The sequence below is a fragment of the Passer domesticus genome, chromosome 1 (assembly GCF_036417665.1).
Source record: "Passer domesticus isolate bPasDom1 chromosome 1, bPasDom1.hap1, whole genome shotgun sequence".
In the NCBI taxonomy this organism is placed as follows: Eukaryota; Metazoa; Chordata; class Aves; order Passeriformes; family Passeridae; genus Passer; species Passer domesticus.
In genome coordinates, this window is record NC_087474.1 from 44,295,536 (window position 1) to 44,309,694 (window position 14,159).

General features: G+C 35.5%; 1 protein-coding gene across 21 annotated transcripts in view; it reads left to right on the plus strand.

Annotated features, from left to right (window-relative positions):
• ULK4 (unc-51 like kinase 4) overlaps positions 1–14,159 on the plus strand; it is a 212,714-nt gene that overhangs the window by 116,968 nt on the left and 81,587 nt on the right. For 18 of the 21 annotated variants that reach the window (XR_010360981.1, XR_010360958.1, XM_064417051.1 and 15 more), the window contains one exon: positions 5,654–5,759. Coding sequence is in view for 16 of the 21 variants with exons in the window: in XM_064417051.1 (XP_064273121.1) it covers positions 5,654–5,759 (106 nt within the window). In the remaining 5 variants the exon portion in view is untranslated. Of the gene's footprint in view, positions 1–4,629; positions 4,751–5,653; positions 5,760–14,159 lie in introns of those variants that run through there. The other 3 variants (XR_010361004.1, XR_010361006.1, XR_010361012.1) reach the window with 2 other exon arrangements.

Sequence of the window (14,159 nt, forward strand, 5' to 3'; positions counted from 1 at the left end):
TAATAGAAAGTGAGGAATGATGTGTTTTGAAGGTGCCAAATGTAATCAGACTATACCATGATTCTAGCAACAGAAGATTCAGCAGACATTTCCTTTTGATTTAACAGCCCTTCATTGTTTTCAAGTTTAATGTAACTTGATAAACTAGTTATCAACTTTCTTTGTTGCGATTACAGATTGAGTAAATGTGAATGTGTGGGGAAAAAAATAACGCTTTTCAAAGTAATTAGTATTTTGAGGGTAGAAGGCATAAAGCAAGGCATAAAGTCAAAAATATTAAACATGCAAGTGTGCTTTTCCTGCCCCTTTTGACAGCTTAAATATATCTCTCAACCCAACTAAATTGTGATAGAGAAAAGCATTCTTTCCTCATTCAGATAGGTTCAATTTCCCTGTACTTCTTTGTCAGCCTGTGGCTCTTCATTCAACATCTTTTTCACCAACACTGCTGGATTTTAACTAAGTCTGTGAGTACAAAGAATAAAACATTCACTTTGAGATTAAGAGGGACAATGGATTTTTTCTTTCTATCCCTTTTTCTTCCTTTTAAAAGCATAGCTTTTCCTGTCTTGGTTTTTTTTTTGGTCAGGATTTTTTTTCAGTTATGGAAAATGTCAGGAAAGGCTTTTCACTCCTGATCTTGCACTCCTCTAAAGGCAGCAGAAACTGAGTCAGGATCAGTTTTTGCTTTTAAATACTGCTTTAGCAGCTAGTTAGCTATGGATATGGAAGCAGGTTCTGAAGGAGAAGAGACAGAGACCCATTTCATAACAGCTGATGATGGATTAATGAACAGAGTATAGGAGACTTCTTTCCTTGTGGTGGCAAAGTGTCTTTTGCATCAAAGCAAAATCCATGTAGAAAAAGATGTCCACTCATTGTTATCTGTCATTCTGAGTTGCTGATGAAGTAGCTTTAATGAATGCTGGAAATTCAAGTCTGATAAGTGAATATTTTGGTATGGTAATTTTTGGCATAATGTTTGATTGCAGCTCCCAAGTGAGTTTGCAGTTCAAATGATTCCCTGCTACTTGAGACTCTCCATTGCATCTCCAGATTTATAATTCTAAATATGAAGTTACTGCTGTGGTGGTAGCTATTACTTGTAGAGTTTCATTTCTTCAGAGCATACCAGCATGAATTCTTCCAGAATACCGGAATTCTCCAGAATGAGATATCTGTATAGATTTTTTCCATACTGTCTGTTCAGCTGTATGCAAACTTTTCTTTTTAGGAAACCTCAGTGTTATTCACAATGAATAGTTCTAATCCTCAGGAAGCTAATTTGCTTGGCTACTTTTTTCTAGGTAATGGGGAAGTTTGTTTTTATATGAAATTGCTTCTGAGTGTCCTCTCTGTGAAGAAGCCTGAATCTGTTTGGGAGAGGAACCTACTCCGAATCCCTCTGTTGATAGTAAAGAAAATTTTCCACGGGAGTGGAGTTCTTTCATTAAGGTTTTTAAATGCAAAAGGATAAGCTTTGAGGTTTCATTGCTGCTAGAAATTTAGGTGCAGTTTTGTAGCAAGAGGAACTGTTGCTCTATTTTAAGAGCTGCTGCTGAATTCCTTTGCAATTCATCTGTAGCCATGAATGTAAGATTGTGAAATTTTTCATTGCCTGCTGCAGTGGGTATTAAAACAAACTCTATGACTAATTTTACTGCTTTCTGTTGGTTGATGCTTGACATTCTAGGTTTTTATTAATGGTTTCCTTTCTCCTTAGTTAATCCTTCAAAATCACTACTTTTCCCCTATGCTCAATTGACTTTGCCTAAGTACATATTGACTAAAAATGCAAATGCTCTTTATTTTTCAATATTCCAGCAGGAATTTCTGTGAAAGTTACAAGACTTAAAATCTTTGTGTGTGAACTGATTATGTCACTGTTGTGATACATCTGAAAAGTATGGTCATTCTAGAAACTGGTTGTCGGATTAGTTACTCCTTTTTGTGTGACCATACCCAGAGGGAAATATTTGCAAATATTAGTTCTGGTTGAACGGTACTTTTGAAAAAGTCTGATTTTTGAAAAGCAAAGTAGCAAGAGATATGACTGTTCTTACTTCTGATTTAGATAATTAATAAGGAAAACAGTACTACCTTAATGTTAGAGATCCATATTTATATGCTTTCAGTTTGTGCATAACTGGTCTTATGAATCAAAAGCCACAAAATGTTAGAGATGAAATTAACCAAAGTTTGACTCCCTGTTTCATAAAGTAATAGCAAAGCAAAATAAGTTAGCTTGAATGCAATCTTAAACTATCTTTCTGTAAATATCTCCTTGTTAGCATCAATGTTTTGGTTTATTTATTCTCATCTATACTGTGACAAAGAATCACCAGATAAGAATGGCATATTTTAATAACTATAATTTGAATATGGTTAATTTCTATAATTTTCTTCTTTCAATGAATTTAGTGTAAGAAAAATCAAGCCTCTATATTCTTATGTCCCCTTACTTACCTAACTTGTGTTCGTAGATCATATATAAGCTTGAGAAGGAGAGTGTAAACTTTAATCACTCTGATTATATTGAATGAGCAGGAGTACTGTGGTATGTAGTGTAAGATTTAATTACAGCACATCTGTAAACATAGCATTTAGGGCTTTCTCTTCTGGATTCTTGGATACATAATTAGCAAACACGTATGTGGAGTCTCCCAAATTGCAAACCTCTTATCACAAGTGCAATCTCTTTTGTTATCTATAATGTAATTAAAATACTGTAGTTTGCCTAGTACTGTTCTAAGTTCTAATCCCCTTAAAGGAAGAGAAAAGGCAGCTTTAGTATCTTGCCAAGATTCCTACTCCCTCTTTGCTAATTCACACCCGTTTACCTAACTGGTTTAAATAAATACTTCAACTGATTTCTTTTGTGAAAGTACAACCCTTCAAAATTAGAATGAAAAGTTTAATGGCCTAAATACAGTTCAGTCCTATTAGAAAAGCTTGATTTATCTTCTGTGGTTTCTTTTTTTTTAATGCTAGTATTTCCTTGTTATGCCCTTGGTATTTCATAGCTGTCCTTTTTAAGCACTGAAGCAATTATTTTTGAGAAGGCTGATTCTTCAGGGTCCAGTGCTTTCCTGCTTTTCATTCGCTGAAGCTGTACATTTTAATGAAGTTGTTTCATCTATGTTGCCAAACACTAGAATTTTACTGCTTCAATTCTAATTATCTCTGCTGGCAAATGCTATGTTTTATTAAAGCTGTCAAGTGCACTGTTCATTAAATGTCCACAGTCGGTGGTGCTGTGCACACAAATTAGATCAGCTTTACTCCTTGATAGATTATGAAGTTAAATATTTTTATATAAAACTCTAAAATTGAGTCTAACAGCAATCAGTGATGGCTTAGATAAGTAAAACATACCTGTAGCTTCTTGGAACCTAATATCTTGTCAAAACCCATCATGGAACATACCTTAAATCACTAGTAGTACAGCTGAGTATACCATGTGTATGATTATTTAATCTGTTAAGATACCATTTTCCTTCCTCAAGATATCTATATTGCATCTTGAATTCTAATTTGTATGTATTTAGGGTAAGATAAGTTTTGTTATTTATGCTTTGATCTAAGTAGAAAACATCAGTGCTGGTCGTTTAGCAGAGGGTTGCAAAGTGCAATTGATGTCCATTAAAAGCAAAAATGGCTTCATTGAAATGTTACTAACCTGGTCAATGTGAAAGATTGTTATCATAAATAACTAACAGCTTCTCTTCTAACTGCATATCTGAAAGGGGAATTTTACTAGAAGGTGTTTACTTCAAATATGTGAAGAAGTAATGGAAATATTGTATCTGCAAATAAAATATTAGAGTCAGATCTCATTTTGACATCTGGGGATTTTTTTGCTTTTGTTAATTTTGTTTTTAGTGTATGTATCACTATCTTCAGTGTGGAAATAGTAATTCTTGCTATTTAATGTATTGTTTTCTAGGTGTTCTTTAGGAGAATGACTAAGATATTGTGATGATAGACTACCAGATAAACATATTATCTTTTGAAAATAATGTTTTTCTTATGTTTCAGATATCTGTAGGAAAATAAATTCAAATTTACTTTTAGTACTGTGGCTTTATGCTGTCTGTTTCCTGTATTGGTTACCTTTCCTTTGAGGAATCTGGTGTTTATACTTTCCAACTTTGCTTTTGAATTTATCAGGCTGTATTTCAAACCTTCAGAGGAACAGATATTTTTTGTGTTCTTTATGGAAAAATCATAAATAACATCTCAAAATGCTATGTAAAGTAAATACAATTTAAGAGCTCTTGGATATATTTTTAAGGCTTGGGTAAGAAACTACAATCCTTCAAAAGCCTGTGAGGCACTCTTCCTTGTCTCTTTTTATGATCTATTTTAGAACACTATTGTGAATAGAAAATTCATGTAACATGAAGTTGAATAGGATGCTGTGTATGTTTATATATTTAATTTCCTGTTAATGTATTATACCTTAATACATATATTTAATGGTATTTGTAGGAAATAATGCATTTGTTTTTTCAGTACAGAGACAGAAAGTATTCCTTTGACTGTATTGAAGAGCTGAAGTGATTTTTGCCATCTGAAATGCTTAACTTCAGACATGTTTCATCATGTTCAACTTTAAATTTTTTTCAGTTGTCAGACAGGAGGTGGACCCTAATAAATGGTGTATCCTGTGACAGTGAAGTAGTTGACCAATAGCAACATACTGAGAGATTTGGTGGGAAAGGGATGCATGGAAGTTACCTAAGTGCATGTGAGAAACCTATGATGCATGAAACATGCCAATTTTTTTCTTAGTTGATATTTTCACTTCGGATGTATGTATCTATTTGGCTTTGAGTCTGAAAATTGGGCAAAATATTTCCTGAACCTTCTAGGGAGATTTGAAAAGTACTCAGGCTTGTATTTACATCTAAACTCAGATTTGTCAAGGCTTTTCCTATTTTGGATTCTTGGAAGTTATCTGAGTTATTACTGTCCCTCATGTGCATGTAAATGCATATTGGTTGCATTGCCTTATCCACCCTTTTCAGCCTGGGTGTGCAAGTGTAGTGAATATAACAGAAGAAAATCAATTTCTTTATAAACCTTGGTGCCTTTCTCTTCTCAGTGTAGTCTCAACAGTTGTGAAAAATCACTTAAGCAATCTTCAAACATAAGAAAGATATTTAAAAAGTGATGCAATTCAATACAGTCATAGGTCTTTAATGTGTCTGTGAAATTATGAATGTATACACAGAAAACAAATAGACTAATGGTTGGGTTATCAACCTGAGACTGAAAAGAGTAATAATAATGCCATTAATAAAAAAATATGCAAAGGGAAATATTTCTGGTTCTCAATATATAGAGATGAGGTTGATAAAGTTCTATGCCATTTTAAAAAGTCCTAACATTTTAGACCTAGATAAGAATTGGTTTAGTTTAAAAGAACATAAGAGAAGTTTTGGTCTAATTTTGTAGAACAGGGTCCCTGAAACTGATGTTATCTACTAAGATATTTGGCTGGTTTTATGATATTTTAAATGTTGAATTTTAAGGGATTGAGAAAGTATTGCTTTTGTATTATCACATTTTTAAAGCTAATAGTCTTCTAACCTTGCAAAAGGAATACTAGATTTATTTTTTTTTTTACTGTTTTGTTTTGTTTTTGCAGAGATACCAGGACAGTATACTTGGGAATACAATGCAAACTGTAATTGCCTTACTGAATAATATTGTTGCTAACAAAAGTATGAACATGATGATACTCTTTCAAGAAGGTATGTCATCTTTATCTTTATTCTCCTTTTTTCTCAGATGTTTCCCAGTGTGTAGCATCTGGCACTGTGTGAAACTATCTCCCATCTATTTAGATTTTGTAGTGGTTGTTAGATAATCACATTGTAGCGGATGTCCTCCTCATCACTTCCTCTTCCTTTCTTACCAATTTGATTACAAATTTAACTTTTAGAAAGTTGTTCTTCTAAGGAAATGGGCTTACAAAAGAATTACTAATTGAAAATTACATTATGCTTGTGAAGATTGACTTGGGAAGGAAGTCATGGACTAGAGTACTGACCATAACAGTGCAGAGTGTAGAGAGGCTTCTGCAAATTCTTTCTTTTCTCACTGGTTAAACTTGTCAAAGGATAAGTTGTACAATATTTGTGCACACTTTTAAGAAATAGCTTCTGTTCCAGTCCAATGGTGTAGACTAATGGGGTGGAACCCAAGCTGATTATAAAGTCTTAGTCTACAAACAATTGCATGTCTTCATGAAATGTTTACCATCTAAGTTGGGCAATAAAACACTGGCACAAGTTGCCTGAGAGTGGTTGGATGCCCTGTCCTTGAGAGTTTTTAAGGTCAAGTTGGACAGAGCACAGAGCAACCTAATAGAGCTGAAGATGTCCCTGCTCATTACAAGAGGTTTGGACTAAATGACATTTGAAAGTCCTTTCCAACCCATACTTGTTCTATGATTCCATGATTCGTTTCACTGTGCTTATATCCAACCTCCTTTTTTTAGAAATTGGTTCTGAAGAAAAGAATTGCTATTCTTTATAAACCTTGCTAATTGAATCTGCTATTGGAATTCTATATAAATTACAAACTTGTTTAGAGACATACATTTTGATAGCATTTCTTGTGTTTATCATGAATGGGTGACTGACATCTAGCAATACAGGTCTTTGCTGCTACCATTTGTACTATTTGTTGGTACACATACCAGCCTATGAATCCATCAAGGTAGGTAGTAGGAACCACGTCCTCATTTCTGTAATTAGCATAGTTAAAACACTGACCCCGAAAACAAGAGAGCTGAATTCCTGAACCTTTCTAGTCTTAAGGCATTGAATGGGCAATGCCATTATTGAGGAGACAAACTGGAGCTTGACATCATTGCTAAATAATATGTTCCTGCCCTCTGTTGCAAATAGATCTACTAGATCTACTCTGAAGTTAGTGGTGTATTAGTGGAGAACAGGGCCAGGAAAAAAAAAGAAAAATGGAATAGTATGACTAATTTAGAAAGGGCTGGTTCATAGGGTTCTGATTCTTTGGTTATTTCTCACCAAACTGCCTATCACACTTAGAAGTGCTTGGGGTTTCTAGGGTTTTAGATGTATGTGCTACTTTTACTATCTTTAGGCACATGTGCTCTCTGTCAGGCAAAATCCTCAGCTGGCATTGACCTGAGTTGCAGCAGGGTAACTTGTTAAAACTGCATAATGCGAAGAAGTTTGTTCAAGTCCCACAAGCATTGTAACCACATAATTGGCATGCCTTACTTAAAGTAATACACTCTGCCTTTCTGTGTGGCAAATTAGGTGCAAAACTGTTTAAGAGCGTGGCAGAAATGCCTCCATTCCCTAAATATCTCTTCTTTATTGTCCTACAGAGCAAACTCCTGTGTGCTTTTTATGCTACTGATATTATGTCTGTGCTCTTTCGCTTCTCATCTACTCCAAAAATAAAACACATTTCTTCAGTCATGCTAGTTTCCAAATTAAGGAAGCAGGATAGAAATATTGTTTAAGTCTTTTTCTTGTTCTATGTCCTAATGACTCCAGTAATATTTCAGACTAATACTGATTAGATAACACTAACTTGGCCTCACTGAACTTCAGCAACCACACTAGAGAAAGCAGCACAGCAGCCAAAAATAATTTATCTAAGTCAAATGTCCCCATCTTCTCTCATCCCTTTTCCCCACTGGCTAATCTTCAGAGTACTGAAAATCTGGATTTTGGCCAGTGCTTTATTGATTTAGGGCCTAATTGTCAAGTAAAGAACTTCTAAAATTTGGTTTGCCAAGGATGTTATGAGAGTATTGATCTTGTAATTGCAGCCTGTTAGATTTTCTTTGAGTTAAAAGGGGAGAGAAGTTATTCTGTGCAAACTGGAGGGCTTTATATCCTTTGCTTTACCATCTGTAAATATATAGTGTTCACATCAAGAAAATACCTCAAACTTCTGCTGCCATATATTTGGCATTTAACTTCTCATTTTTGAATTACTTTTGTGTGATGGAGAGGAATGCAATCTAGTGAAATGAAAACTGAGCTTCCTCTTGCAGAAAAATATCCTGGAGTCTAAGTAGAAAAGTTGAAACTGAGTCAGTAGTGCGCATTTGCAGCCATCAAGGCGAAAGAGGTCTGAGATGAGAAAAATCCCCTCAAAAGTTGAGGACATTGATTATTCTCCTCCATTCATTGTAGTGTCTAGTTTTGAGCTCCAGACTATAAGAAAGACATTGACAAGCAGGAGCAAATCCAGAGAAGGGCAACCAACATGTTTAGGAGAGAAGACCACATGATGTGTGCGTTTCCAGACTCTGCCTGTAGTATTATATGAATGTATTCCTTCCCAAGTGCAGAGCTTTGTATTTGCCTTTGTTAAACTATAAAAAGTTTCTGACAGCCTTTTTTTTGAGCTCATCAGCTTCTTGAGTTCTTTCTGAATCCATCAATCCTTCATCACATCAGCTGCTTTCTTCACTTCAATGTCACCTGTAAACTTGCTGAACATACATGTTAATACATCCTATTAACACTGTGTCTGTGCTGTTAATGAAGGTATTCAACATTCATGAGCTATTCTTCTGTGTTAAAAAAAGGCTGAAGGCTATTATAGTCAATTTCATAATTTCATCAATTTCCCTTATTTCCCCTTTACAGTGTGATAATTAATTCATGTATATATGGAGCTTCAGAAATTAAAAAACATAGATAGCTGCTGAACATCAGAAAGAACTCAGGTTAAGTGGTCAGTCCTGTCAAGATTTTTGTATCTGCAAGTCAAGACATTAGCAATGAAGATTTTTCTGATTTTGTGCATGCCTTTCTTCCGCTGCCAAGAAGCTGTATTTTTGCAGACAGATCATTTAGAGATCCACGTCACTGTTTCTTTTTGTGCCTGTTAGCCTTCAGAACTCTCACTTGCTCAAAGTGAGTTGTATGAGGTGATAGATTTTTTTTTTTAAAGGGCTGTATTTACATGTTGAACTTTCCACTTTCACAAGAAAATCTTGCATGATAGCACTTTCTGCATTTCTACTTCTGTGATTTCCTGTTATTGAAAATTATATGGTTGTGTATTTCAGCAACTTTCATAGAAGGTGGATTGCCTGGTATTAATTTCTCTCTTCCCTGAACTGTGTCCTTTTGTGTTAAAATACATCAGTCATGTACTGATAACCACTTAAAATTTTAAAGGTGAAATGGAGAATAACGTATGCAACTGAAGTCACAGAGGGAATTCAAAATGGCCTGTACTTATCAGCTATTAAACATTTGTTCTGTTAACATTAATGACAGTTTCTATTTAATAATCAGAGAGGAATAACATGATTCAGTTTAATTACTGGGACTGGAATTCAATAAGGAGAGTAGGATTAATATAGGGTCCCTTGTGAATAGTTAAGGAAAGATATTAAAAAGCCAAGACAATTGTGGTCATTTTCAGGAAGGTCTTCTGAGAGAGTGACGCTTATCCTCTCTTCCTCTGTCTTGGCTTTTGGCTGCCAATCTTTCTTTCTTCCCTTTCCCCATATTTTGATAGTGGTCAATTTTAATTTCACTTTTGAGAGAGCACAGAGGTCCAAATATGTATTCAATATATAATAATCAGTATCTGATGACAGAGACCCAACTTAATGATATAATTTAGAGAAAGACAAAGGCCTCATCAATTAAATATTCTTCACTAGCATACAGCAAATAGAATCGTGCTATACATGACATGTACAAAATATAGATATGTACTTGTACATTATATACTGTAAAGATCTATTAATTAATATGTCTCTGTGGCCTTTTCGGTATTCACTTCCCATTTTCTTTCTAGGATGCCTGCAGTCTCTGTTTTGGGTTTGTAACCACTGAGTTTAATGGTGTGTTGGTCAATGCCTGAGGAGGGTACCTATGAAATGATCCCATAGGCTCAGTCAGTGCATAGGAGCAACTCACACTGGAGGGTGTGCTTATAGTTGGGTGACATAGGACAAAGCAGCACCAAGCTTTCAGAAATAAGGGCAGGGAGTCATCAGTGAGGAAGATGGTGACTGGCATAGAGGTAGGCAGGGATACAGGGTACAGATCTGTATGAAGACAGGTATTTTTAGTTCTACTGGTCATGAAAAAAACAGCCATACATTACTTTGTGTCTGTCATATTAAAGGGTTGACATTTGTTGACAATAAAATGAAAACCCTGTTCTAGATGCTAAGATCGAGTTCCTAAGCGGATGTTGTAGGAGTACAGTGGTTGATCATCTGTGTCTATAGACAGGCACTAGAGCAGTCTACTGAAAAGACATATGGTCTCAAAGATGTGTGTCTAGTGACAAGCACTGACATACTGACAAATTTATACATGACACAAACCACGAAGTCAGGGTTGGCTGCTTGATGAGTGAGTGGTGTGAGTGTGCAAGCTGCTTCGTTATGTGGATGTGATGATTAATAAATAGCCAAGTGCACCACAGCACCTAATGTAGTGAAATTCTTGTACTCAAGTACAATTAACAGATATATAAACTTTTTATTTTGCTTTCAGTTCCATCTCTTTGCTTTTCTTTTTTACTTGTGATTTTTGGGGTGGGGGGGTTTGGTTTATTTTTCACACAGTTTGTACAACTATGTGAAAACCCAGAAAAGGTTGAACCATTGTCTAGTTAGCAGTGCTTTCCAGCTCTGAGTATGGTTTGTCCATGGGTAGTATTCAAAGGCAAGAAATGCCTTCATTCTAACTGTTGCATCATTTTGTTTATTGGAAGAGTTTGGGTATATCATGTTATATTGTAGAGAAATGTCTTTCAAAGGCTTTAATTGCTTTGCAGGGATCTTCATTTTGAAGAAATGAACAAAACATCTTGTTAGAAAATAGATCTTAGAGGCTGCAGTGGATAACTTCTGATAGTCTGTCTGCAGCTATTTATTCCTGATAATGCATCACATTTATTATCTTTATCTAAAAAGCTATTTTCAGCACGTTTCAAAAGTAAATCCAAGTTTCCACTATTATTAAAGGCTGGTTTAGTAAACTGTTTTCAGCCCAGTATTACTTATGAGTGAGTTTACATTTTTAACTTTTCTGAATCCCATTATACTCCATAAATCAGTCACCATTTTTTTAATGATGGTTGTGTAAGGAGATGATTTATATATAAAGTTCAATACAGTTATATTGAATTGAATTACCTTTCCCAGACTATACTGCTGTGATCCTGTGTTTGGCTACCCTACTGAAGTAACTACCACTAGCAGAGCATAAGCAGAGATGTTTATCTGAATGTTAAAAACAAGTTTCCTAAACTATATGTCTTAATGATGTTGAATCTCAAAAACTAAAGTAAAAGGGATATTATGGAGTTTAGGACAAATAAAAAATAGCCTTTGAGTTGTGTGAAAATGTGACCGCTATTAGTAGTACATGGTACTTTAAGCAGTTTGTGTAAAACCTGAAGTTCCTAAGGACCTTTGGTGGAAGTGTAGAATGTCAGCTACAGCAGTCATAATATTCAATATCATGCTTAGAAAGCATGCTAGGTGCTTAAAGCAGGGACAGTTATTAAAAAGAACAGATCTGCAATAAAGTTTGTAGTCAGATGATCATAACTCATTTGCACCTCATGAGAGAAAGATCAGCTTTCATGCTGAAGTATCCTTATTCATCTTGTGATCTGCTGCTTTGACTTTTAGTCAAATGTCAAGGGATTAATTAGATTTCAAATATCTCTGTGTGTTGTATTGTTAAAGTCTGTTAAAAACCTGCATATCCAAAAAAATGACACTCATGAGACTAACATCCAATTTCAACCTTTTTCTTGAAAAATAAAGGAAAAAATGTCTTTTAAATACACAGATCTTTACAAAGTAATAGTTATTACTACCATAATGATGGCTGTGAATTCTGAGCTCTCTAGATAGACCCCAAACTTGTGCAACTTACCTAAACCTTAGGGAGGTTCCTTTCATTTCCTCAGGGATAATTTGATTTCAGCTTCAGTCTCCAAAAGACATTTGATCATGGTACCCATAGCACACTTTTAAAGAACAGTTAGTAGCTTCTTAGACAGCTCTCATCACATTACCAGTGTTCATGAAATTAGACCATAGACTGCAGTAAGTTGATAACCCAGATCTTCCTCCCTGCTATATCCACCTATGCAGTAATCTTAACTACAGTGCAACACTGAGAAGGCATTGGTGTGTCATTACATGTGACTTGGATTTTAGGGTAAAATTTGTAAAAAAAAAAAAAAGTTTTTGGAGTAGCTTTTCAAAGTTGCAGCATTTTCTTCCAAGGTGGGAGAATTTGACTATCTCTTAAGATGGTGATCAAGAAGAGGAACATGGATTAGTCATACAGAAGAAGTCTGCTTGCAAGGAAATAGCAGCACTTAAAAATGTTATAGAATATATTGCTTAAACTAATATACCCTTAAAAAAAAAAAAAGCAAGAGCAAATAAAACCCACAGACTTAGCCTGTGAAGAAATCAGATACACATTTAGACTGGTTCTGAAGTAATTTACTCATTCCTTACTAGCTTCTATTTTTTCTTAGGAGTCTCCTGCAGAAGTTTTACAGGATACAATATAGAACTACTGTAGGTACACAGTTTGTGGCAGTTGTGAGTGGGGCTGTGGCTGAGCCTCATCCCCCGTGGGCACAGCTGTGCAGGTCAGGTGAGCAGCACTGACAGCAACGAGCCATGGAGTGCCCAGGGGCACTGAGCAACCACAGGGAACAGAGGGCACACAGGTGCCGTGCATCAGCATGAGGGGTATAAAGGCTCTGCTGAAGGACAAGGAAGAGCAGATGCTTCTGGATGCAGCCTTTTGATGTGGTGGGGTGTTACTCTGTTTGGCTAAATGCTTAAAGCTTTCCGAAATTGTATGGTGGTGCTCTGCATTGTGGGTGTCTCAACTGTGACATATGCTGCAACAAAGTATTTGTTTAGTAACTGAAGATAGAAAAGGTGTTTCGTGGCAGTGCTTTATATCTGCTTGCTAGAAAACAGTTCATATGCAATTTATTGTGATTTGGAATAGAAAGATTGACACGGAGGGAAGATCAGGGAAATCAGTAAGAGTGAAAACCTAAAAGCATTTGTTTTGTATTTAGTAAATGTTTAGAAACAAAATGCTCTTAATTAAATCAATATAAAATAAGAAATAATTTTAAAATAGAAAAAAAAAATATTATCTTGTCTGAGTAGTTCCGGTAGTGTACCTTGCAGCCTCTGCCATGCAGGACATAAGCCTTTCACAGCTCCTTGCCAGTACTGTATTAGTTAGTTCAGCTCTTGAGCACAGAAGTGTCTCTGTGAATATCTAAAAATAGTAGTCCTGTGTTGTGTCTCTTGTGTTCACTTGAGTTACAGTTTATATGAGAATTCAATGGGGGTTGAGCCTGAAGAAGTTTATTCTGTGATGTTATGAAGCTCAGAATGCTTTTTAGTAGTATTAAGACATATTTTTCTGACCCAAAATGCCAATCACTCAGATGGAAGTGTGTAACATCACATGGGTAAACTAAGAAGCCTAGTATCATAAAAGATACGTGGGAATCATGTCAAAATAGCATGGTAGTAGTGATATCTTTGAGGAAAAAAAGCCTGTGTCATCCTGTGATATTCATCAATGCAGCCATCTGAAAAGGATGAAAATAGAAATGGTAATTGCTGCAAGGAACAGTTATGCCATTCAAGTAGAACCAAGCCTGTTGTTGTTGAAAGTCATACCCATAAGGCACAAAATGTCACAGCATGCTTGCTAGAACTTTAGAGGATAAAATAAGTGAGTAAGGGCTCAACAAGTTGTTACATCTTGTCTCTCTAGTGCTGTACTGTAAAAGAGAACTGGCATTTTTGTGGCTGGGATAGGTGTCCTGATGCTTTCTATACCTGTGGCCAGCCATGCAGATCATTTTGCAGCATAGCTGGCTGCTTGAGCAACCTAAGATGTCTCATTTCAACACGTAATTGATGGAAAAGAGAAGAATAATAACAAAAAGTATTCAAAGTCCTGGAATTCCATTATATTCTCATCTGAGAGGCTTTATGCAGTCTGATTGTACAACTGATCAGCTTAGTTTAATGATGGGAGGTCAGTTCAATAAATATAGAAATGTCAAAGCCTAGACTGCCTTTAAATTTCTAAGATGCCAACCAT